This window comes from Dendrobates tinctorius, unplaced genomic scaffold, assembly GCF_039654945.1.
Source record: "Dendrobates tinctorius isolate UK_male_01 unplaced genomic scaffold, ASM3965494v1 ptg000016l, whole genome shotgun sequence".
Classification (NCBI taxonomy): Eukaryota; Metazoa; Chordata; class Amphibia; order Anura; family Dendrobatidae; genus Dendrobates; species Dendrobates tinctorius.
Window position 1 is genome coordinate 44228546 of NW_027361684.1, and position 24295 is coordinate 44252840.

Genomic DNA, 24295 nt, shown 5'->3' on the forward strand with positions numbered 1-24295 from the left:
TTCAGTGTAAATGCACTATTTAAAATGTAAGAATTTGGTTCCAAATTTTGAAGCCTTTAGCTGTTACTGTTACCTTATATTAAAAGAGCAATAGAGGAACACACGATGCATTAAGAATATGATATACAATACATTATTATTATTAACTTGCCATATTTTGGAGGTTTTCCACCAGGCTGAACTCCTAATTGAGGTATTCCTGATGGAAAACACAAGATTAAAAAAATGTTCATGAAAATGTAGCTTTGCAGATTTCATGTTATGAGTTGTTTAGAAACCCTACCTGCTCCTGGCAATACTCCACCACCTGGCAGTGTACCAGCAGCTCCAGGATAAAAACCAGGTACAGCGCCAGGAACAGCTCCGGGTATGCCTCCCGGTATACCTCCAGCTGCGGCTGCTGCTCAAATTAATAAAGAAGCATGATAAGTATATACATATTAAATAACTTCTAATTGCTACAATCATAGAATAACTGCATTTATGGGAAACTTTTCACGCAACACAAAGAACAAATTAAATGTTTTGATAAGTGGGGGCACAAAATTGAAGGGACAGAAATACTCAATGCTGCTCAACACTCAATGGTGATCTACTCCAAAACTGGACAGTGGATCAGTTGAAAAGCCTATGGGCAGAGACACACTGGCAAATTTTTCGTCCGAGTATCGGATCGTAAAACTTGCCCTGGCCGGCACCTCTCCTGACCTGACCATGACAGCGTGATGGATTACTATGCAGCTGTCAAGTTCAGGTCAGGAGAGGTGCCGGCCAGGGCAAGTTTTACGATCCGAGTCTAGGATGAAAAATTCGCCAGTGTGTCTCTGCCCTATGAGTCTCTACTGCTTCTTGTGACGGCCGTCTGCGAATCTGGGCTGCAGTAGGAACAGCACCCCGAGTAACCCCGAGACCCTTAACCCCTATACAGGGATCTGGAATTGTAGCAAGGCCCAGGGGGTAGCTGTCTGGTGCAGCAGTGGACCAGAGCAGGACGGCCGCCAAGGGGTTAAAACTAAAACCCGTAATCCTGGTAAGGAGGCAGGAGTCGGAGGCCGGAGGGCAAAAGAGGTGCAAAATCAGCAGGCAGAAGAAGTGTCAAAAGTCCTGGCCAAGGTCAGTAAAACCAGAAGGGCAGCAAAGGTACCGAATCAGCAGGCAGCAGAAAGGCCAGGAATCCAAGCAAAGGTCAGCGACAAAAAAACGGAAGAGAGGCAGAGGTACAAACACGGCAGGCAATAGAATGGTCAGAAATCCAGGCTGAGGTCAGAGTTAACTATAGCAATTCACACAGTAGCACGCAGGGGAACCAAGAATATATCCGGCGGCTTGCAAGACCAGTCCCAAGGTATTTGAGGGATCAGGTCATCCCTCACAGGTTCCCAGACTGATGATGTAATTAGGACCGCCCCCAGGACCAGGTCACATGGTGATGCAGTAAGTCCTACATGACTGACAGAGGGGCGGAGCCTGCACCCACCAGATGCCTGCGCAGGAGCCTCTTTTCTGTCACCACCCTCACCCAGGGGCGAACCACGGTGCCTCCCAGTGGCTGAGGCAGGAACAGCCGTCCCCGAGTCCGACGGCGACGTGACGGTCCGGCGCCTCCTAGTGGCCGAGACCGGAACAGCAGGCCCTGAGTCTGGCGGCGACGTTTAAGTCCGGCGCCTCCTAGTGGCCGAAGCCGGAACAGCAGGCCGTGAGTCTGACAGCGACATGACACTTCTGCCTCATCATGTTAGTAAGTAGTGAAGGTTTTAACACCTCGGATGCCCATCCTGAAATTTTTATTTTCATGACTTCCACAAGATTACCAAACAATGCCACAACCAAGAGTCTAAAAAAACATTTAGTAAGGTGAACATTGTCTAAGTAAACACATCGGGTCGTTATTATGTGAATAAAATCCTTTTTTTTTCACAGTCTTTTCAATATACAGCGTAACATGTTATTTCCTGCTGCCCCAAGTTATTATTACATAATTCCTAAAATTTCCATAAACAGGATTACATTATCATGACTTCACAGATGCTGTTGATCAGCTGTGATTGTTCAAAGGGGTTACTGCGGAAAATAGTTTTACATATGGAAAAAGCAAACAACTTTCCTAAGATCTGGTCAATTGCTTACAGAACATCATCTGCATCATACTACAGTATGTTATTCCATTTATTTGGATTTCCAGCAAAATTATTGGATGAAAGGTAAAATAGAATGAGAATATCCAGACTTAGGTGAAAGAGTCTTCTTCTACCCAGAAACAGCGCCACTCTTGTCCATTGGCTGTGCGTGCAATGTCAATATGTGAATAGAGCTTTGCTGCCTAATCAGGCGCTATATGCTGAATAAGAGTGGAGCTGAAAAAAAATCCCAACTTGGCAACTTAGATATGACATGATGGTATAGGCAATATGGGATTTCTACTTTCTATGAACTAAAACCTGACAAGTACACATGATGTTTGGAATTGTTTTCCTGAAGAAGGTGGCACCAAAGCAGCTGGAAAGCCAAATGTAATCTTAACACAATAAATTCTGTGTCTTTCTGGTTCATGCTAGTTTATGTTGTTCTGAGATCCTTAAAGGGAATCTGTCAGCAGAATATCACCCCCCAAACTATTTATATGCTCATGTAGGTCTTTAAAAGGCAAGTCCAGCAATAACTTTACATGGCCAGTTTCTTCTTCCATTTCTAAGAAATTAGTGTTTGAATTGATTAGCAAATGAGGCTGAAGCACTGTTTGTAAATCTGGCACCTCTGTTACTCCAGCTCTATTCTCTCCCCAGCAACACCTCCTCCTGCTTGACAAACGGCACCTTTGCCTGAAATCATATAGAAATGAAAGATTTGGGAAAATCCACCTCTCTCTCAAAAGTTTATACTTTGCAAGGCAATTTTATTGATTAGCATATATAACTAAGGTGATTCAGATGGGGTGCATCAGCAACAAAATAAAGGACTTTTCGACCCGTGCTGGGTCTTTATCAAGAATATTTGAATCACTTTAATGCAGGGTGTAGAAACATAGGCTTGTTTTATTTATGAATTGCTTAAATGATCCGTTTGTCTGAGTACAATGATAATGCTGGTGCATTCTGCACAGTTGGAGTGTGTGTTAAGCTTGGAGGTGGGGCGGTTAATACCTTGACAGGAAGAAAAGTCCTTTATTTTATCGCTTATTTACCCCATCCAATTCACCTTATCTATACTGTATATGCTAATCAATAAAATTACTTTGCAAAGTATTAACTTTTGAGAGTGCAGTGGATTTTCCTTCTTTTATGCATTGGGACCACAACCCATTCCTCCTGCACCTCTCCTTTAAATTTTGAGTGCAGACCATTCCTTTGTATAGTAACACATGAGCAGGTGGCGCTTGGTGGAAAATAGAGCTGGAGTGAAAGAGGCATCAGATTGACTAATAGTTCTAATTAAACTACAACGGCATGGAGCATATAAACCACCCAAAAATTTTTAAATTTGATTAAAAAGTTTTTCCTTTAATAACATAGTACATCATAAAGACAATCAGTGAATTGCAAATCAAAAACAGCTGTCTAAATTCGGCCAAAGGTGCACAGTTGTAAAAATAGTGCTACATCAAAGACATAAAAATGGGAATAAGTAATATATCAAACATGTATATCAAAGAATCTTTATCCGAGTATTAATAAAAGTAAAGTGACAGTGCATACTCCACAATTCCTTCCTTGGAGAAGCCATTGTGAAACGCGCGTCGGGGCGTGTGTTTACACATGGACATCAACATGGGTATGACTGATTAATAATATTGATGGCCCTTTTGCTTGTTAGGTTTTCTCTTGCTTTGAGAGGTCACTGACCTGAGAATCTTTTATGAAATTGAAATATAATTGACCTATGTAGCATTAAGGATTTAGCCATCCCTTTATATTTGTGGAGTATGCACTATCACTTTACTTTTATTAATACTCTGATAAAGACAGCTCTGTTTTTTAACTGAAGGAAGGACTGGCCAGTAGTGATGAGTGAACGTGCTGAGATAAGGAGTTATCCAAGCTTGCTCGGGTGCAAATCGAGTGTCTTCAGCGTGCTCAAAAAATATGTTTGAGTCCCTGTGACTGCATGTCTCGTGGCTGCTTGACAGCCGAAACACATGCAGGAAATGCCCAACAAACAGATAATCCCTACATGTGTTGCCTGCTGTCAAACAGCCACGAGCATGCAGTCACAGGGACTCGAACATTTTTTTTGAGCACGCCAAAGACACTTTGCTAGCACAGGACATCCTCAGATAACACCTTATCCGATCACATTCGCTCATGACTACTGACCATATAAAGGTATTTCTGGATTTGTCCTTGAAAGAACAATCATACAAACACATGTAGTTTGGGGTGAAATCCTGCTGACAGATTCTTTTTAATTAATAGCCTGATAGAGAATAAAAAAAAAGTAAAAATGATCCTAAATGTGAGCCTCAAAAGCGTAACATTTGGAATAATACGCTGCACATGAATGGACAGAATGCCTCACCTCCATATTTTGCTGCTTTAGCTGCGGCTTTAGCAGCTGCGACTTGAGCTCCAACCCCTAAAAACAGAACAGGAAGTCTAGTCAGTCAATGTCATCACATTCAGAGCTATCAGAGCACACCAGCTCACGTTACAGCATAACCCTTACGCAAAAGATGAAATCAGGAAATTAGTTTACATTTAATAGGAATAATGGTTAAGTCGTTTCTGACCACCACAATGTGGACAGAACATATTAAAGGGAATCTGTCACCTATTTTTTGTCCTGTAATGCTGTAGAGAAGCCCCCGATGTAACCTGAAACATGAGAAAAATGAGTTAGATTATACTCACCCGGGGGTCCGGTCCGGTCCAATGGGTGTTGCAGTTCTGTCCGGCACCTCCCATCTTCTAGCGATGACGTCATCCTTCTTACTTCTGCCGCGGCTCCTGCACAGGTGTACTATATCTGCCCTATTGAGGGCAGAGCAGAGTACTTTAATGCGCAGGCGAGGGGAAAGGTCAGAGAGGTCCAGCACCTGCACACTGCAGTACTCTGCTCTGCCATCAACAGGGCAGATATAGTACTCCTGCACAGGTGCCGCGGCAGAAGTAAGAAGGATGACGTCATCGATAGAAGATGGGAGGCGCCAAACAGGACCGCGACACCCATCGGACCAGACCGGACCCCCGGGTGAGTTTAATCTAACTTGTTTTTCTTATCTTTCAGGTTACATCGGGGGCTTATCTACAGCGTTATAGAATGCTGTAGATAAGCCACTGATGGTAGTGGCAGCAGCTCATAGGGCAAAAAATAGGTGATAGATTCCCTTTAAATGAACCGTCCATAGATAATTGAAAAATCCATAGTAAATTATCATTGCCATGCTTAGCAGCACAGAATAAATTTAGCGCAATATTCAAAGCAGATGCTGAACAGTATGGTAATATATATATACACAATAAAAATGCAAAATGATATATAACTGAAAATTGCCCAGGGAGCAGTTACATGGTTACTACAAGCTATACAACAACAACTGTCAGCGCTGCGGTATGTTAAACACAGTTGGGATCAGTTAAAATGGTTCCTACATCTTTACCATTTTACTTGGCACTTACCAGTTCCAGTAGGGTATCCAGCCTTGCCACCAGCTCCAGCACCAGCAGGGCCTATAACACGGAGGATAGTTCTTGTTAATAAGAAGGTCCTAGCTATGGGATCTATGTGAGACTTTCTGAATTGTGTCAAACTGTTTTTTTTAGTAATAACTCAACTTTTTTCTAAATTAATTATACTCCAGGTATTGATTTGAAAAGCGCTGATTTTTTTAAAATTTACATCAGGATCCTTTACAAGCTGCTGATAACTGCTGCTCAGTTAGAAACACTACATTTTATTAAAACAGTCTGTGTTGGTGACCATCCCTGTCTGAGCCTCTCTGCTCTCCATCCCCAATAATCAGATAGTGAAAGACTCATATACAGACTGATTGAATGCATTGTAGAAATGGACCCGGGTGTGAAAGGAGTATGATCTGGGCGTTTAAAGCAGCAATGCAGCATAGCGTTTTTGAAAGGTGAAGCCGAATATAAGGTAGTAGAGTATGTTGCAAAAAAATCACAACTTTGCAATGCCTACATGGTTTTTGCTACCCCATCTGAGAGCGCATGATATAGAGGTAGAGAGCCTGATTTCAGCAATGCCCACACAAATGATTGACAGTTTTCTGTGTACACTATACTGTGCATAGGCAGAATGCTGGCAATCATTGTTGGGTCAGGCTCGTGAATATGGAGGACTCCATGACAGTAGGTTTACTAGTCCACTAGTTATAATCTCCAGATTATGAAACAATGACTTTGTGACAAGTGACACATTGTTGGAAACATGGCCTCGGTCTCAACATTACTCTGTTCTCAGATTAGATGGAAAAAACTGGTGACAGATTCCCTTTAAGGAGATCAGCTGAGTTTACATTCTCACTGGCAATGTTCCATTGGAGAAACACGCAAATTATCTCTCTTCAGGAAGAAAAGAGGACTATCCTGCTAGTGCCATCTTTTGGAGATATCTTCCCTGGAAGTAAATGTTTGCTCTCAGATTAGGTGTTAAAAACCTGTTGACAGATTCACTTTGGAGAAAGAGGTTGGAAAGTTTTCTCATATCCCAAGCTAAGGAAGTTGCGTCAACAATAATGTTGCTTAGCTCTACAGTCATGGCCAAAAGTTTTGAGAATGACACAAATATTATATTTTCACATGATCTGCTGCCCTCTGGTTTTTATGTGTGTTTGTCAGATGTTTTTATCACATACAGAAATATAATTGCAATCATATTATGAGTAGCAAAAGGTTATATTGACAGTTAGAATGAGTTAATGCAGCAAGTCAATATTTGCAGTGTTGACCCTTCTTCTTCAGGACCTCAGCAATTCTCCCTGGCATGCTCTCAATCAACTTCTGGATCAAATCCTGACTGATAGCAGTCCATTCTTGCAAAATCAATGCTTTTATTTTGTCTGAATTTGAAGGTTTTTGTTTGTCCACCCGTCTCTTGATGATTGACCACAAGTTCTCAATGGGATTAAGATCTGGGAAGTTTCCAGGCCATGGTCCCAAAATCTCTATGTTTTGTTCCCTGAGCCATTTAGTTATCACCTTTGCTTTATGGCAAGCGATCCTGACCGCGTCATATCGCTGGTCGGGATCGCTGGTCCATCGCTAGGTGTAACGGTACCCTAAGTCAAAGCTCATCCTTGAGAAAACTAGCAGATAAAACAGTGACATGATTAAAACTACAGATGAAGCCCTGTAAGTGACCCAGCGCTGGAATCAGGATTTATGTCCCGATTTTCAGCTTTTCGTAGATTGAGAAACATAAACATGGTGACTGATTCTCTTTAAGTGTTTTATATATATGATAAGAGACATGGCTTAGTGAGAAATTGACAAGGTTTGTTTGGAAAACATGCAGTGTTATAATGTGTCTTTGTGCAAAGGTTTTGGTCTGAACATAAGACAAGAGTTGGTGTAACGTCAGGCAAAGGCTTCTCAATATGAGCCAGGCTTATTCTTCAGTATGCGCCACTGTAATAAATTTAGCACATTTCAGTATGTGCAGTCTAAGTTGCCTCTGCCTATTTATTAGAGTCTTCTCTGATTAGAAGGATTGTAATCAAGAGAACAACACTAGTCCATGTATTGTACATCATAAAGAGGGGTCTCCTACTAGAACACGGAGCTGTTCATGTACAGGAGTCCCCAAGCCACCCCTGACCATATCAGCTGTTTCACAGGGATTGGTTGACCGCCCCCAAGATTTTGAAAGTAAACTTTAAATATATTAATTTTTTAATATATTTTTATAGCAGTCAGAGCTCTAAATCCCTTTAGCCATCACTAGGAGGAGCTTAGTGATTTGTTATTCAGTTTAGTGTGTAAATTGTAAGCTCCCTCTAGTGGTGCTTCAAGGAAAATAAAATGGTATCAATCATGTAATTTTTTTGGCAATATCTGAAAATGAAATGATCAGAAAACAACCGCAGCAATGATATATTAAATGGAATGTGTCACCACATTTGAACTATCTAAACTATTATTATAGGCATACAGGTTATAGATGGCTGAGGAGAGTGATACATGTATGTATGTAGAGTTATATTCCAGGCACCATCATCCCCAAAGCCTGGAAATGATTATTAATGTAAAATAATAAAAGAGGATTTATCCACAACAAGGCATTGCTAGCAATATCGCTGTAAAGTCACCGATTTTGTGACGTTGCAGCGATATTGCTAGCGATATCGCTGTGTCTGATACTTACCTCCGACCGGCTCCCCCGCTGGTTATCGCTGGTCGCGCGAGAAGCTCCTGGATCATTCCTCGTCGGTCACTTCCTGCGGCGCTTCCTGCTGTGACGACGAGCGACGCGTGGAGCCGGACGGGAGGACGCAAGATCGCCTCGTGTGACAGATAAGTAGCGATCCCCGTCCCCAGCGATGTCGCTGGTGAGATCTGCCTGTGTGGCAGCTCACTAGCGACCACCTAGCGATGCACCAGCGATCCTGACCGCGTCATATCGCTGGTTGGGATTGCTGGTCGATCGCTAGGTGTAACGGTACCCTAACTCCGCCTGCACCACTGATTGATTGCTTTCTACCTACACTGTGCATAGACAGAAAGCTGCTTATCAGTAGGGGGGTGGGGATAGCAAGAGCTCATCATTGAGAAGACTAGAAGAGCTGCAGCAGTTAAAGAAGCCCAGAAATGTGATGCACTACCGAAATTAGGGTCCATGTCCCTACATTATACTGACCTCACATGGGGCAGTAAAAACTTGGTGACATAATTTTTTTTTTAATAAATGTGGAGCACACCATGTGCATCAGAATTCTGGTCTATTTTGATCAGTAAAACTATTCCTGATATCAAATACTTCACTATATGAAAAAAAACCCCTCTTACCTACAGTATCTACTGTATTTATGATTTTTAGTAGAGTTTGAACCTTTATTGTTATTTTCACTAATTTTAATGGAATGCAACAAATAAATGTTTATGATAGATATTACTCAGGAGATTTACGTTTAATGACCCTTCCAAATCTACTTAATGTGTTATGTGAATACAAGCAGCATTGGTATTTCCCCCCTAAGAGTCAATCTTTGGAGCCCCTGTATCAGACCTCTCAGCTCTCTGTTAGGAGAATGGTGTAGATTAGAAGGCTATTAACGTCAACCCCACTCATTACATGTCACAGCGAGTCATAAATTATCCTTGTATTGGCCAGACCTCCTTTTTCAAATAGTTTTAACATTGTTACATAGAAACAGATTTCGCGGAATACTCTACATGCCAGAAACTATACTGGAATAATAACATTGAATAGTTTATTTATTTCTGCTCTCCTAGGGTCCTCAGCCTGAGCCTGCTCAATGTTGCCTCCATTTTAACAGAACAGTGCGTCTTAATTCTTGAAAGTAAACTTTCCAAATGGTTTTAGAGACATTTTCTCTCTCACATTAAACTATTTAGACAATTTTCAAATATTCAATGCACTTACCACCGAAACCTCCAGGTACGCCTGACGTGTAAGGAAGCCCATATCCACCTGGAAAGGGGAAGATAATGAAGATAATGTTTAATATAAAGGAAAATGATTATATCATTTTAAATAAGGTAAAAAAATGTTCTTCACTAAAAGGGAAATAATGGCCCCATTTTTTTTTTTCGTTTATACCAATTTTTAGCATAGGGGGCCTTGTTCAGTATTTGGTCAAAAGTGGTGACGTGTTGCTAACTTGCTATTACGCTGGTTCTGGCTTACAAATACTGATAGAAAATACTGACTAAATAATGAACGTGTGAACACGGCCGTAAGCTGAGACCCCAAAGAGGCGCAAATTGCACAAAAACAGCTTGCAAAAAATTGTGCAAAATTTAGTTTTTGCACCTTGCATGCACCAAAATGTAAAAAAATTGGTTTGGTCTACCAGAGAAGATCATGTCCAACAACTTTTGAACAGAATTCCCAAGCTTTAGCGTTCGCTATCACTAACAAACAGCATCTGATGAGTCTCTCATGGGAGATAATCGGATCATATATGCAAATGACCTGCGGCGCAAACTCTGCTGCGAGCGAGAACCAAGTGTCATTTTACTGTGATCCGATTTAATTTCTCCATCTTCTCCATTGTGTGAGTTGGTACATATATGACATCATGACTAAGGGTGCAATGCTTCCGAAACGTATAGATATCCTAGCTTTGCTATGCACAATGTTTTAGCCATGCTAGTTACCTGACTTTCTAACCACTATCTTGGACTTCATATTTACCCATAAATAAAGAAGATTTGATACCAGAACCCCAACAAGCAGCCAATCCCCAGGCCAATTTAGGAGGACATCCTAAATACAAAAGAATGCAACAAATACATACCTGGTAGTTTGGGAGCTTTAATAGGATATCCTAAGGGTACACCAGGCTGTTGTCCACCAAACCCACCAAAACCTAAAATATATAACAATGATGTTCAAGTAAATTGTGTTAAAAAACAGAATTAAGCCTCTTTCACACTTCAGTTTTTTGCATCAGTTCAAATCCGCCAAAAAGTCAGACAAGCGGATCCGTTCTCAACTGATGTGAACGGATGGCACAGGATCCGTTTTCAGACGGATCCTGAAAATGAGGAAATTTAAAGGAACCGCTGGCCGGGAAGGAGAGAGAGAGAGAGAGAGACTGACTGACTGGGTTAAATGAGTGTCTGGAGGATCCGCCAGAGAAAAAAACGTTGCAAGCTCCATTTTGAAATCTTTGAGGATGGTGACGGACAGCAACTTTTGGCGGATCCTCAAAAAAACCGGATGCAACGGACAGCAATCCGTCACAATCCGCCTTTAATGGAAGTCAATGGGGAAAAAAAACGGATCCTTAAAAGAAAATTGAGGATTCGTTTTTTGCAAAACCTGGCGGATTGTGACTGATTGTAAAAAACTGAAGTGTGAAAGAGGCCATAGACACCAGCAAAAAATTTAGAATGAATAATATTAATACAATAGTAAATAATGTATAGATATATGTCACAAGTCTCAGAATGATAATCAGGCAAAGTCAGATTAAGAGAAAATGTACTGTTCAAGTTCTCAAAAAAAATTATATTCTTGATTTAAAGCAGTAAAAACCACAAGAATTAATGTGCTTTAATCAGCAATTTGATACATGTTGCTGATTTTGAATCTCCATTTTGTGTTTTCACATAGGACACGTTTTTAATTTGGCTTTACAATGGAGTAATGATTCCAAGAGTCGCCAAAAAAACAATATTTTTTCATTCAGAATAATGAGGGTTTGGTTTCCGTGTACTGTTCCCTTTTCTGATACCATGAAGCACATTACATCTATCTGCCCTTTAATGGCTCCTGTTCTTCTCTGGACCATTATCTTAACTGGCATATGAGTGACGATAGGGTGGGGTAAAGGAAAGGACAACACTACTTGACACTCGCTTCCTCAACCAAAAATGTTAACTAATGCAAATATTTTCAGAACGTTAGCAGATTTCTAGAACTATCTGCTGGCTTGTTGCCTTAGTATGACTCTGTATATAATAAAACCATTTACTTGTACAGTGTGTGGCAGGGATAGTTGTAGGATATCTCAATGTGTTCACATGCAAATACTGACTTCTAATTTTTTATTTTTTTCCTAGATAACAAAATATATGTATTCAACTTGAATTCATGGCCTTTGAATATTTAATGGAGTTAACTGGCAAAAAAGGCTCCATATGGCATAAAAAAAGCAAAAGAAGCAATACTCGATCCTCTTCTAGTTCAGTTCCTATGATCTCCGGGTCTTCACCTATCACTGCCTAGCTAGGTCACCACTGCTGCCACTTATTGATTACATGGGCATTTGCTGGCTTTTTCAAGACAAAACCAGGAAGAGGAGGCAAGCATGGACCTGGACAGCTTTGGAACTGGATCGGTAGGAGATTGATGCGGATGAGTACTGCAGACGTCCCTCTCATGGATTTTTTTGTAAATTAGGCATATTATATGAAGTTGCTGTTCTACACTTGATTAAAGATTTAGCTGGACACATATGACATGTAGGCAAAACAAGCCTTTTAAATGGAGTATAAATGAAGTATTCTGGTGTGGAACTGTAACGTTTACCTCCAAAACATGCTTACCTGGGATTCCACCTAAAGCACCACCCACACCTAAAATCAAAGGTGAGCGTTAATACATAATTGGTAGTAAGCCCAAAAGATCTTGGTCTTAGAAGAAAAATGTACTGTAAACTGCAAAATTCTCTACTTTTAAGGGATGTAACTATGAGGCAAGGGCTGGGTGTTGGGTAGAAGGTGCCATTAAGCCACTTTTTCTTATCAACTATAATGTACTACATCTACTCAAGGTGTGCATGAAGTGTAACAAAATCCTTCTGTTTTGTCCTAAGTATTCCTCTTATCAACATGTTTCTTAAAAGGTTTCAGGAGATATTCCATCAAAATAGCAAAACGAAGACCTGGGTAAGCATCACCATAAGTGTGGATATCGTCTGAGATACAAGCTTCAAAGAGATAAATTTTGGCAGAACCAGTTTTTGTTTCTATCTATTAAATGAGTATATATGTAGTGGCAGTATGTAGAGCTGTTGGGTAGCAAGGAACTTGTAGGAAATACACTGCTGTAATTGAAAGTAATTCTGACCTTGAGGTTTCTGTTTGACACCACTCCCAGTGGCCACGCCGGGGAGAACACCAACTCCTGGGTATCGTACACCTAAAAATAAGTAATCGATTTTACGGGCAAATAGTCAAGTACGGTAAAGGGATTTTCATAAAATGTAATTTTCCTCTGAGTCAAGTCCAGTACTTAACATTATCTGTGATTGTGTATATCGGCAATTGGTAACTGATTTGTCTGGCAAACTAGAACTACCAATGAAGATGGTAAAACTTTGGAAATAATAAAACATATTTCTGATACTTACCTGTTCCAGGCAGTACTCCACCTGGGAATGCCCCAGGAATGCCAGCACCTGTTAAATTAATCAAAGAAAATGATTATAATCAGCAAAAATAAGGTTATCCTTTTCTTTTTTTACAAATATGCATTCTTTTTTTACTTTTGACAAATCACAAGCTATTCATAACACTATTGAATGGTGAAACATATTACAAAGCACCATGCTCATTTATATCCGTCCATTCCGTACACTGTCTCACCTGGAAGTTTTCCTGGTTTTCCTCCAGCTCCGGGTTGGACTCCTGTTTGAGGTACTACAGCTCCTGAAAATAAAACAAAATTAGGGGTTATTGGGGCAGGCAATATTTTAGGATCCATTTTAGACATGATATTAGCAAGAACAAATATAACTGAACTGGTCGTGACTTTTGTGATGGAGCACCAAAGTGCAAATATCTGCATTTACAGGATTATCGACAAACTAATGTACAGTACTGTTATTAAAAATAATAAAAATCAGCTGGTAATTACTTTCCCTGGTCCAGTGCTGTGTCTCTGTCACTTCTCAGATGACTGGCTGCAGGGGTTACGTCATATCAACAGCACTGCAGACGATCACTGCTCTCAGCAGCTCTTCCATGTAGATGTCACAAACCACTGAGCCCAGTAATCGGCTGCAGCGCTGTAGACACTATGTCACTGCCGCAACTGGTAAACAATCGATGGGGCCAGTGGCATGCAAAATGCTGAAAGAGGAAAACCCTTGAACACTATCTAGAAAATGTAGTTAAATTACCTGTAGTTACACCAGGAACGACACCGACACCTAAAGAAAAATGTTTGTTTAGCAATTAATGTAAAAAGGCCTTATTCTACATTTTACAAGTACTTATTGTATCTTCATTCTTGCATTAATCAGTAGTACATGTGAATACGAGAAACTTTGTAATGTGTAGTTACATCCTCAGATTCTCCTTTCATTATCTGCAGGCTTGGTGTAAATGTTCAGAAACCTCCTCTATCACCACTATAAAACAATAAGAAAATGGGGAGGAGGGGGATGCAGCTGCAGTTCTTACTCAGTGTTTTAAAGAAACAACATAATGGAGAGAGGAGAGAAGAGCAACAAAGGGAGATAGATGATTGTTCAGAGCAAAGGGACAGAAAACATCCCAAAACATGTCAGGGGTCATCTAATAAGTACTATTTTTTTTTTAACTAAAGGTATACTTTATATAGAGTGAACTCTCTATGGTACATGATTTGGACACATTTCACCTTGGGCCTCCATGTCTTTAGATCATTATCTCAGATATGAATGTCTGCTCTGCAGGTTTTATTATTATGTAATCCCCAGCACAAGCCATAAGTCTTGACAGCGCAATGAATACAAATATGTCCCAGGAGACTTCCTGAAAAGTGAGTAAGGCCAACTTTTGCTTTTCCGTCCCTGGAAAGAATTGCTTCCCTCCAGCCACACATATGTTGCTGAGAAAGCAGGATTCACAGTAATGTGCATACACATAATAGCAAACTTCCGCTCCCATGTGTGTTATTGGCAGACATGATAGAGAACACCGGTCACAAGCACAAAAGTCCCGAATAATGCTTACCTGGGATTACACCACCTGGGTATGCACCAGGTACTCCCCCTGTAGGTACATGGAAAAAAAATTGTAGAATGAATGTAATGTATTTTATGCATTTATGTATTTGCATTGCTCATGTTGAATAAGCATGAGTTAAAGGGACTAATAATCATGGTCCATCATATATCCTCTATAGGGCACATTGCCTATATGAGCCAGAAAGGGCAACCCAAAAAAACAGATTCTAGAAGATGGTATCACATAGATGTCCACAGAGGTACAGAGGTGAAACTTGAAGCCCTTGACACCCAAAATCGCAAAAATTCTAAAAATGCTTCACACCTACCATGTGACAGAGGGATTCTTTGATCCCTTCACGCACAAAGGCCCAAGTGGTGCTGGAACCTCTCTACCTTCTACGGCAGAGGTCCCCAACCAATGGCTCCTTGGCAACATGTAGCTTGCAGGCCCCTGATGTGTGGCTCAAGGCTGTATGCTAGGTCATGGTGACTGGCTGCTACTGTCTGTATCAGTGTTCTTATGGGCATTACTACATGTTAGGAGCCTTTATTACTTTATAAGGGGCACGCAAGGAAATTTTACTTATTGGAGAATTATTACTTTTTAAAGGGGCACTCAGGGCATTACTATTCTATAAAATGAAACTAGGGCTATTGATACTTTATAAAAGGGCTATTATTACTTTCTAAGATGGTATACAGAGAATTATAAACTACAAATGGTCGCTCAGGGTGCAACTACGATTTCTTTGCACAGAATGTGGTAGTGACCATCTCTTAGAACTGAACGTTGGCTCTCATGGTAAGAAAGGTTGGGGACTCCCTCTGCTATGTACCTACGGAACGATGGAAGTTCACAAACACTAATCTGCAGGACATGGAGATTGGGATTATTTTTGCATTTTGAAACTCAGATCACAATACATTAAATAATTTAATGAAAACTTCTAACTCATCATTCTGAAAGGTTATCCTGATTACAGTTGGTAAGCTAGGATGGGAAGAGAGGAAAAGGAAGAGATGATTCTGACCTACGCCACCTTGTACCACTCCTCCAGGGTACAAGCCAGGGATCCCTGCACCTGTCAGGAAGCAAAGATCAGCCATGAGGGATGTGTGTATGCAATGTGTTCATAAAGGCAGAGACCGATTACATCAGCTTCAGGGCTTTAGTACAAGTGGGATGATGTATGATTGACTGAGGGGTTATTATTGGCCATTGCCATCAGTGAATGGACAGATGCACTGCATCCTATAGCGTTCAGGTGCAGCTGCCACTGGTCCATTTAGTACACAGAAGAATATGATTAGGACAGCTATTCAGCCTTTGGGTGTAAGCAATATTTTCATTCATAGAAAACATATTAATAAAGAATAAAAATAGAAAACACAAGTTATATCCAAAATTTGAATTATTCCTAAAGAAGCTTTTACATTTTTTCAAACGTACAGTCAGATTTTCCAGAAACATTTTATAGAGCACGAGGAATTGAGAAGATATAAAGTTTTGTGGGAAAAGATTCAGTAAAACATGCAACCTATTGATTAAAATGCCTGCACTATTTAAGTAAAGGAGTCCAGTGGGTGGTCCTAATCTGTGATTGACAGATAGCTGTATATACTTAGTCATATACAGATAGCAACATATCATTAAGTACACTGGATAGAATTTTTTTAAAAAAAAACCTAAATGAAGAGGAAAACTGAATACCATAAAAATGTATAAATTTGATAGAAAATGAAAATATTTTTTAAAAATTCAAAATAATACAAGCATGGGAACAAGATGTGCAAAATGAGAGTCACATAAAAAGGTAAAGTGCCAAAGTGTCAGACAAGGTAACAGAAGATGCTATAAATTGTTTTGGGCAACAAGGTATGAGGCCACAAAAAATTGGCACCCTTCCAAGGGAGAAGTGTGCAAATTTTTGCATCATTTTTTTGTGGCCTCATAAAACAAAAACAAAATGATTTATAGCATCTTCTGTTACCTTGTCTGGCACTTTGGCACTTTACCTTTTTATGTGACTCTCATTTGCACATCTTATTCCCATGCTTGTATTATTTTGAATTTTTTTAAAATATTTTCCTTTTCAATAAAATATATACAATTTTTATGGTATTCAGTTTTCCTCTTCATTTAGGTTTTTTTTTTAATTTATGGAAACTACCTTTTTTCTAGGTAAAATTATGTTTTAAGGTTTTTTGGATAGAATTTTAATTGGGACAGGTTTTTCCTTTTAAGACATGAATATGAGGACAATGATAATGACATTGTTATTACCTGGTCCTTTTCCTGGTTTAGCACCAGCACCTGGCTGGACACCACCTGCAAGGCCAATTGAAGAAAGATATATGACAAATTCATATTGGACTAAAGTTAAAGGGTTTTTTGCATTTTAGCCTTTCATGTCCATGCGCCAGCCACAGGAGATGAGGCTTTGTAGACAAGAGTGTGTCTATGCTATTCTGATTATCTCCTATAGAGGCAAAGGTGAGTTAAAGAAACAGTATAGCTAGAACAGTAGTTTTTTCACGAACTATAACCTCTTTACCTGGTAGCAGCCCAGCACCAATGCCACCGACACCACCCACTCCACCAACTCCACCAACACCACCGACTCCGCCAACTCCTATCAGAGATAAACATTATACATGGTTTATACTGTACAACAGTTTAATCTCGCTCTTCTCGCCACTGGATTTATCAATTGTAGTTTTGTTGAACATCACAGGAGTTTTAGCTAAATATATAGAGGAAAATAAAATGTGTTCTCAATATATATATTTGTGAGGAGTGCACCATTTGGTTTCTTCAAATAAATAGACTGACTAGAGAAAACGCAATACAAGACTTTTCTTATAAAAATAATAACATCTTTTAATATGATAAAATAAAAATTCCACTTCCAGGACTGTTAACTTTCTGCACAACTTTGCTTAGACTTACACATGCCCATTGAAATAATGGGAGTCTAAAGTGGATGTCTTACACTAACAGAATGAATTTAAAATGACCATGAAAATTAGTCAGAAGTCAAGGTACATGGTCATATTGGTTGAAAAATGACTCCGCACCATCAAGTTCAACATTCTCTATCACTAAATTAATTATAACCTACAAGAATATTTGTTTTGGGGAACTCATCCAGCCATTTCTTAAATGCTGTTAAAGTATCTGCCAATACTACCTATTGTGGTCGGGTATTATTCCACAGTCTGACTGCTCTAACTGTAAAGAACCCTTTCCTATTTAGCTGCCGTAATCGTCTTTCCTTCAGATGTAATACTTGCCCCTTGGTCCATATTATTGTCTTTGGAAGGAATAAGTCATGTACCAGTCCTTTGTATCTACCACACATTTAGTTATATATATACGATATGAATGAGATCTCCCATTTTTTTTCTAAGCTAAACAAGCTCAACTTTTCCAACCTCTCCTCATATGGGAGGCCCTACATCCCTTTTAATGATCTAGCTACCCACCTTTGAAGTGACTCTAGCTTTCAAATATCCATTTTAAAATGTGGAGTCTAAAACTGGATGCCATATTTAAGATGTGGCCTTAAAAGTGATTTTTAAAAGGGCAATAATACATTGGGATTAGTTACCCGCTGTTTACCTTGGATACCAGCTCCCAGTGCGGGCACGCTGGTATCCAGGGTACATAGCGGGTAACTAAGGGACGCGCGCTTAGTTACACGCTATTTACCCTGGTTACCAGCATCCTCGCTGGTCCTGGTCGCTGGTGAGTCTGCCTGTTTGAGAGCTCACCAGTGATCATGTAGCGACGCACCAGCGATCCTGACCAGGTCGTATCGTTGTCAGGATCGCTGGTGCGTCGTTTAGTGTAACGGGACCCTTATAGGCAAAGTTGGTATGAATCAAGTTGCACTTCCCATTCCATTGGCCACAACCTTTGTCTGTGGCTGCTAAACGGGAGCACGAATACCGCTTCTTTTTTATCTTTTTTGGAAGATTTTTCATGAAAAATGTGTGTGGTCATCTGCATTGGGAACAATTGCCTGAACTTCCTTTACATTCCATGCATTATTCTGCTCCATAAAATGGACCAAATAAATGCTGTTGCAATTTTTTTCAACGTAGACTGGGTCGGTGAGTGTGGAAAATCAGCCATGTGCACTGGCACACATGGACAGCACCGATTATACACTTGTTTGAAAGAACCCTTATAGATCCAATGGACGTAAAAAAACATTTCAGCTTCTTCTTCCTCTTCGGTCCCTGGTCCTGAAGTCGATTGTCAAACTGAGGCCTCAAAAAAAGTAGATCTCTTACTAAAAATGTTTTGGGCACTTCTGTTTTAATTCACTCTGTGCTTGTTATGACTATACTTAAGAAACTATTGCTATCCCCAGGGAAAATTTAGCAATTAAGGTAATTAGGAAGTTCTCCGAGTAGGATATAAGTGCAGACTAAATTCCATCCACAGATTGTAATGTGGAATTCTTTTATCAGCGAGAATTTGTAATGCTCACACGGAGTGCAACGAGCGTCTCTCACCCAATCACTGCGGTATGTTTAGTGTAATGAGCTCCAATAAATGCGAGATAAAGAGTCAGGAAGCAGGCAGCGGCCAACTCAAACAAACCACAATGGTAAGGGCTGATGTCAACATGAACTGTAACCATTTCCAATGTTATTTTTACTATTGTACTGGATAAACATGCATTTTCATTTTCTGGTGTATCCGGTTGTTTTATTAAGGTTTATCAGATTAATTCTAAGAATCTTAGGATTATTTGGTGGTTGTGTAATCTGTAAGAACACACAGGGGGATCCTAAACAATTGGTTACAGAAAATGATTATATATAGCCATGCACTCCTGTTATTAAATGGGTCAAAAATCTGCTGAAGTGTTACATCACTTTCCAAATGTTTAACCGCTCTGGTTGGATTTAGTTTTATCAGGGACTATAAAAATTACTTGAGGGATATTAAAACCACTCGTTTAAGGCTGTGTAATGGTCCCGTGTCACAGCCTTGTAATGTGAAGTTTAATAGGAAAACATGTAGAAGATTCGTGCACCCACCCAATAGCACTATATCATCTTTAGTTATAATGAAGTGTGCAACCTTAACGAGAACTCGTCATCAGGTTTCCCTGTGCTAAACTGATTCCACCCATTTGTTAACTCTTTAAATAGCCTTTTGAATGTGATCTCATTTCGCCATTGTAAAGAGTTTTGCCAAAAAATATTAAATTTAAACATGTCCCTTACCAATAAGTGGGCACATACTGTCCTCGTCACCTCCAGCCAGTTCCATTTTATGTAATTCATGCGGATGATGCCGCCTACATTAATTACATTGACCTGTAGACCTTGTCGGTCCAAGCGCATTTCACCTTGCTTTATAAAACCAGACTATGCCCATGCACTGGCCTCTAGGAGCTAGCGCAATGTTTAGGGGTTTGCAAGGGTGGCATAGGGGACATCATGTCTTTCTACCACAGGCAAAGAGGCGGGATAAACAGGTTGGCAGGAGGTGCCGAGGTTGTTTTGTGCCCACCTCCATCATGTCGTTAAGATAAAAATGCACCTAATATTAAAGGGAATGTCCAGGCATCGAGAAGCAGTGGAACTTTTGTCCATGAGCTGTGTATGGCATAGAAGCTCAGCTTCTGTAACTTTAATTAAACTGAACTACAATACTAAATATAGCCATGATAAACAGTTTTTCAAGCCAGCGCAGTGAATTTAAAGCAAAAGTTCTGTATTGGTACTCTATTAAAAGAGCAGCATAAGCATTACAAAATATCTGACACGTTTCGAGTCTAACTCACTTTATCTACAATTAAAACACCACCCAAATGTTTCATTTTCACTGCTGCAGTGGTGCTTTAATTGTAAGTCCCTTGCCCCCGGCCATATACTCACCCTCCGGCGTCTTCACCGTTTTTTGGCATGGTTCTAGTCCTGTGGTGCCATGTTGTGAGCAAAGCTATTGACTGGATCTCAGAAGCTTAGTTACAAGCTTTCAATGCAGGTCTATGAGAGCCAGAACAAGGTTCTCATAGACTTACAATGATTACTGACCTCCAGCTCGCTCCATGAAACACCGGAGCTGCCGGCAGGTCACAAACTGCAGGAGACGGGTCATAGCAGCTGCGAAAACAGATGAAAACACCAAAAGGTGAGCATCAGACCGGGGACAGGTGACTTGGATTTTAAGCACCACTTCAGTGGTGAAATAAAAAACTATAGAGTGGTACTTTAAGAGTCAGTAAGACTCGAAACGCGTTAGTATTTTTTTTATTTAATTTGCCATGCTGAATTGAAAAGCGATTTATCTCTACTTTGAACAGAACTACTTGATACCTCACAAGCTTTATCCATGTACAGTTGACTAGCAACCAGATTGAACAACACACATATATTGGATGGGGTGAGTTGTAACCAGAAACTTTCTTATACTACCACTAAATATGGCCCATAGCCAAGACAGTCTCTATAGCTGAAAAAAAAAAACAGACACTTTTTTTTTAATCCTGGAAGGTTGGGATTAATTCCGAAAACAGAAAGTGAAAGAATGATTGTAGTTTTGTTTGTTGAACATATAAAGAATCATTTGTGTATGAGGATTTATGCGCTGTAAGGATTAGCTAATATACATCTTTGCATTTGGAAATACTCAATGACCGTGCTGTAGTGATGCAAAAATAAAGTCTTACAGGGACAGTCAGTAACAACTGACCATAGAAGATATTGGAGGGATCTAAGACCAATATTGTTATTTTGAGATCTTTTTTTAATCAGTGACAATGGTTTAGGTCGCCTGTTGAATAGATTATATATAAATCCTGGTCAGTGAGAATTTCCTGGTGAGTATGTTCATGAATACGCACTGTCATGTTATACAAATAGCCCTTTGTTTTAATATCACTGGTTAATGGTTGATTCTTAATGTAGTTCTGATGGCACATTGAAATCATGTCGTTGTTGCTTAGTTTGTTAGTAGAAGCTGGGATTGAACTTTTCACATCCCTAAGACTGTCACATCCATAAAATGTCCCAGTCATCTGCTCATCTGTGCATTGGTATGTTGATTTTTCATGTGCAGATTTGTCATACCTTTACAATTTGATGGCTCTTTTTCTTGCTGAGCCCCTGGAGCACCTAGAAAAGCACCGGTGGTTTTACAGCACTGAAAATAATCTAATGCCTGCTACAGGTGAACTGAAATATGTGCCGGAGTCAGCGGGCCATAGTTGTTAGACCTAAACCATCCATAGAAATTGCCCACAAGTTCAATCTGCACCTGTCTATCCGTCTTTTCTGTTTGAGTTCTCTTTACCAGGTATGGCCCGCTGACTCTGGCACATATTTCATCTGTAAGTGCATCTGAGGACACACATTCCGCTGAAATGTATTGCGGCACAGAGACCCAATGACTCCCTGCACTGCAAGTTAAGCTGCTGACCAATCAGAGGCCAGCAGCTGATGTCATTGTGCCTGTGACTGGGGGTGCATGGAAGTGACGCCAAGCACTGCCTGACTCTTGCAAGTTGAAAGAGGCTGGCTACAGTAGAGGACACCGTGTTGCATTAGACTGGGGCAAGGTGAGTAGAATTATTTTTATTTTTTTTATGTTTTAAAACAGTGGAGCAATGGGGCATATATACCAGGATGGCCCCAGGATGGGGGACATATATACCAGGTTGGGAGACATATATACAAGGATGGGCTCAGGATGGACCAAAGAATGGGAGACATATATACCAGGATGGCCCCAGGATGGTGGAACATATATCAGGATAGGGGACATATATACCAGGATGGCCCCAGGATGGTGGAACATATATCAGGATAGGGGACATATATACCAGGATGAGCCCAGGATGGTGAATATATATATACCAGAATGGGTGACATATATACCTGGATGCGCCCAGGATGGGGAACTGTCATGATCCCAGTGCAGGTTTGACCTGCACGTCAGGGGTTAATGTCTTGAGCCCAGTGCAAGCTTTGACCTGCACACCTGGGGTTAATTATTGTGGCCTCTCTTTGGTTCAGGGAGAGCTTCTTATAGCCCTGGGAAACTCCAATCCCCGTCAGTTATACTTTTGCCTTTGGCCGAGTGTGTTGACCCCTGTGTGCCTGTTCATTGTCTTCTAGCTTGCTTATATGGTTCGGACCTGGTTCTGTTCTCCGTTGTGAGTTTGCCTGTTGATTCTGCACTGCGCTACCCTCTCTGTGTATGACTCCTTGCCTGTGACTTGACTATTCTTTGCTCGCCTCTCATGTACTTTGCAGCTATCTCCGTGTATGACTCATTGGCTACGTCCTGACTCCCCGTTCTGTCTATCCCCTGGTTTTGTCATGCCATCTCGTGCTTTGACCCCAGCCTGTCTATGCGCCTTGGTAACTTTGTCCCGTAGTTACCCTGCTAGGAGTTTTCATGCAGCTCCTAGCTCTCTGAGGTTTAGGCCACGCCCCCAGCAGTCACGTGCTTTAGGTCCTGTTGGTCTGAAGCATGCACCTTCTCTGCTGCTGCCCGCTCCACAGGTATCGCTGAGCACAGTTTGTCTTACTCAGGACACGTGCACTGGTTCAGTGAGCAAGTGCAGTATGGTGTTCCTGACAGGAACATTTATATGAGGATGAGGGACATATATACCAAGATGGGAGACATACTGTATATAACAGGATGGGGGTTATATATGCCAGGATGGGGCCCAGGATGGGAGACATATACAGTATACCAAGAACAGGCCCAGGATGGGGTACATATATACCAGGAAGGTGCCCAGGATGGGTGACATATATACCAGGATGGAGCCAGGATGAGAAACATATATACCAGGATGGGGGACATATATACCACAATGAGCCCAGTGTGGGGGACATTACTGCATAATGGTGGAGTGGGGGGCAACATGTATGTCCTTATAGAAAGATATAAGGGCCCATGCACCTGGGCAACTTGCAAGGAGTGTGAGGGAGGTCCAAATGTTGGACCTGGTTCCATCAAACTCCAGATTTGTTTTAGATTTGAGCGAAATAGACACCACTTATATGTTCAGTTATTGTAGATATGGTAAAGGGATTACCTTGGAAACAATTGTTTTTTAGATTTGTAGTTGACCTAAACAACTATTGTGTGGCTAAACTATATTCTAGGCGAGATGGAAAGCAGTATCCTTAGCAGGTATATAAAGGATCCCTCTTAAACACTGTAGGTTGACAAAGCGGTTTCACTCACCAAGCCCGCCGACACCAGGTCCAACTCCTAGTCCATAACCTGAATAAAAGATAGATACAACAGTAGAATTTTAACTATATGATTTTTCATTAATATATGTATGTATGTGTATATATATATATATATATAAATATATATATATTGACTTTAGTCCAAAATTCCCAATATATTAATATTCGGTAAAAGTCAAGCTTTGTTTGTCTAATACAAAGCAACTAATCTCTTGAAAATAAATAGTTAAAGCAACTGTCCATACTTCAGCTTAAAAAGTACTGATATGCTTACCTACTATTTATTTTACTGAGAGATCGCTTATTGGCTTCTTTTTAGCTCTGTTATATTAAGGCAGAGCTGTGAATTATGACTACAGTCTGTCTACTGTGCATACAGGGAGTTTGAGGTAGTCTGAGACACGCTCCCTGTTTCATCATTAGCTCAAGATGCTGCTCTCTCCATCCCTTTACCTCCTGCAATTGGCTGCTATGTAT

At 40.5% G+C, this 24295-nt stretch overlaps 1 protein-coding gene and 1 long non-coding RNA gene across 14 annotated transcripts in view; one reads left to right on the forward strand and one right to left on the reverse strand.

The window, feature by feature from the left end:
* The window catches only part of LOC141080521 (uncharacterized), a 200467-nt gene that overhangs the window by 125383 nt on the left and 50789 nt on the right, over positions 1 to 24295 (forward strand). For all 5 annotated transcript variants that reach the window (XR_012228958.1, XR_012228959.1, XR_012228960.1 and 2 more), the window contains one exon: positions 11703 to 12230. This is a non-coding gene — a long non-coding RNA (uncharacterized lncRNA). The remainder of the gene's footprint in view (positions 1 to 11702; positions 12231 to 24295) is intronic.
* Positions 1 to 24295, reverse strand: part of ELN (elastin) — a 96237-nt gene that overhangs the window by 35856 nt on the left and 36086 nt on the right. For 8 of the 9 annotated variants that reach the window (XM_073565776.1, XM_073565775.1, XM_073565773.1 and 5 more), the window contains exons 8-23: positions 23808 to 23846; positions 17134 to 17211; positions 16863 to 16907; positions 15610 to 15660; positions 14583 to 14621; positions 13766 to 13795; positions 13230 to 13292; positions 12995 to 13042; positions 12712 to 12783; positions 12189 to 12218; positions 10433 to 10504; positions 9556 to 9603; positions 5613 to 5663; positions 4513 to 4569; positions 284 to 400; positions 152 to 199 (exon numbers count right to left, since the gene is read on the reverse strand). In XM_073565776.1, the coding sequence (XP_073421877.1) occupies positions 152 to 199; positions 284 to 400; positions 4513 to 4569; positions 5613 to 5663; positions 9556 to 9603; positions 10433 to 10504; positions 12189 to 12218; positions 12712 to 12783; positions 12995 to 13042; positions 13230 to 13292; positions 13766 to 13795; positions 14583 to 14621; positions 15610 to 15660; positions 16863 to 16907; positions 17134 to 17211; positions 23808 to 23846 (888 nt within the window). The remainder of the gene's footprint in view (positions 1 to 151; positions 200 to 283; positions 401 to 4512; positions 4570 to 5612; positions 5664 to 9555; positions 9604 to 10432; positions 10505 to 12188; positions 12219 to 12711; positions 12784 to 12994; positions 13043 to 13229; positions 13293 to 13765; positions 13796 to 14582; positions 14622 to 15609; positions 15661 to 16862; positions 16908 to 17133; positions 17212 to 23807; positions 23847 to 24295) is intronic. The other variant, XM_073565774.1, reaches the window with a different exon arrangement.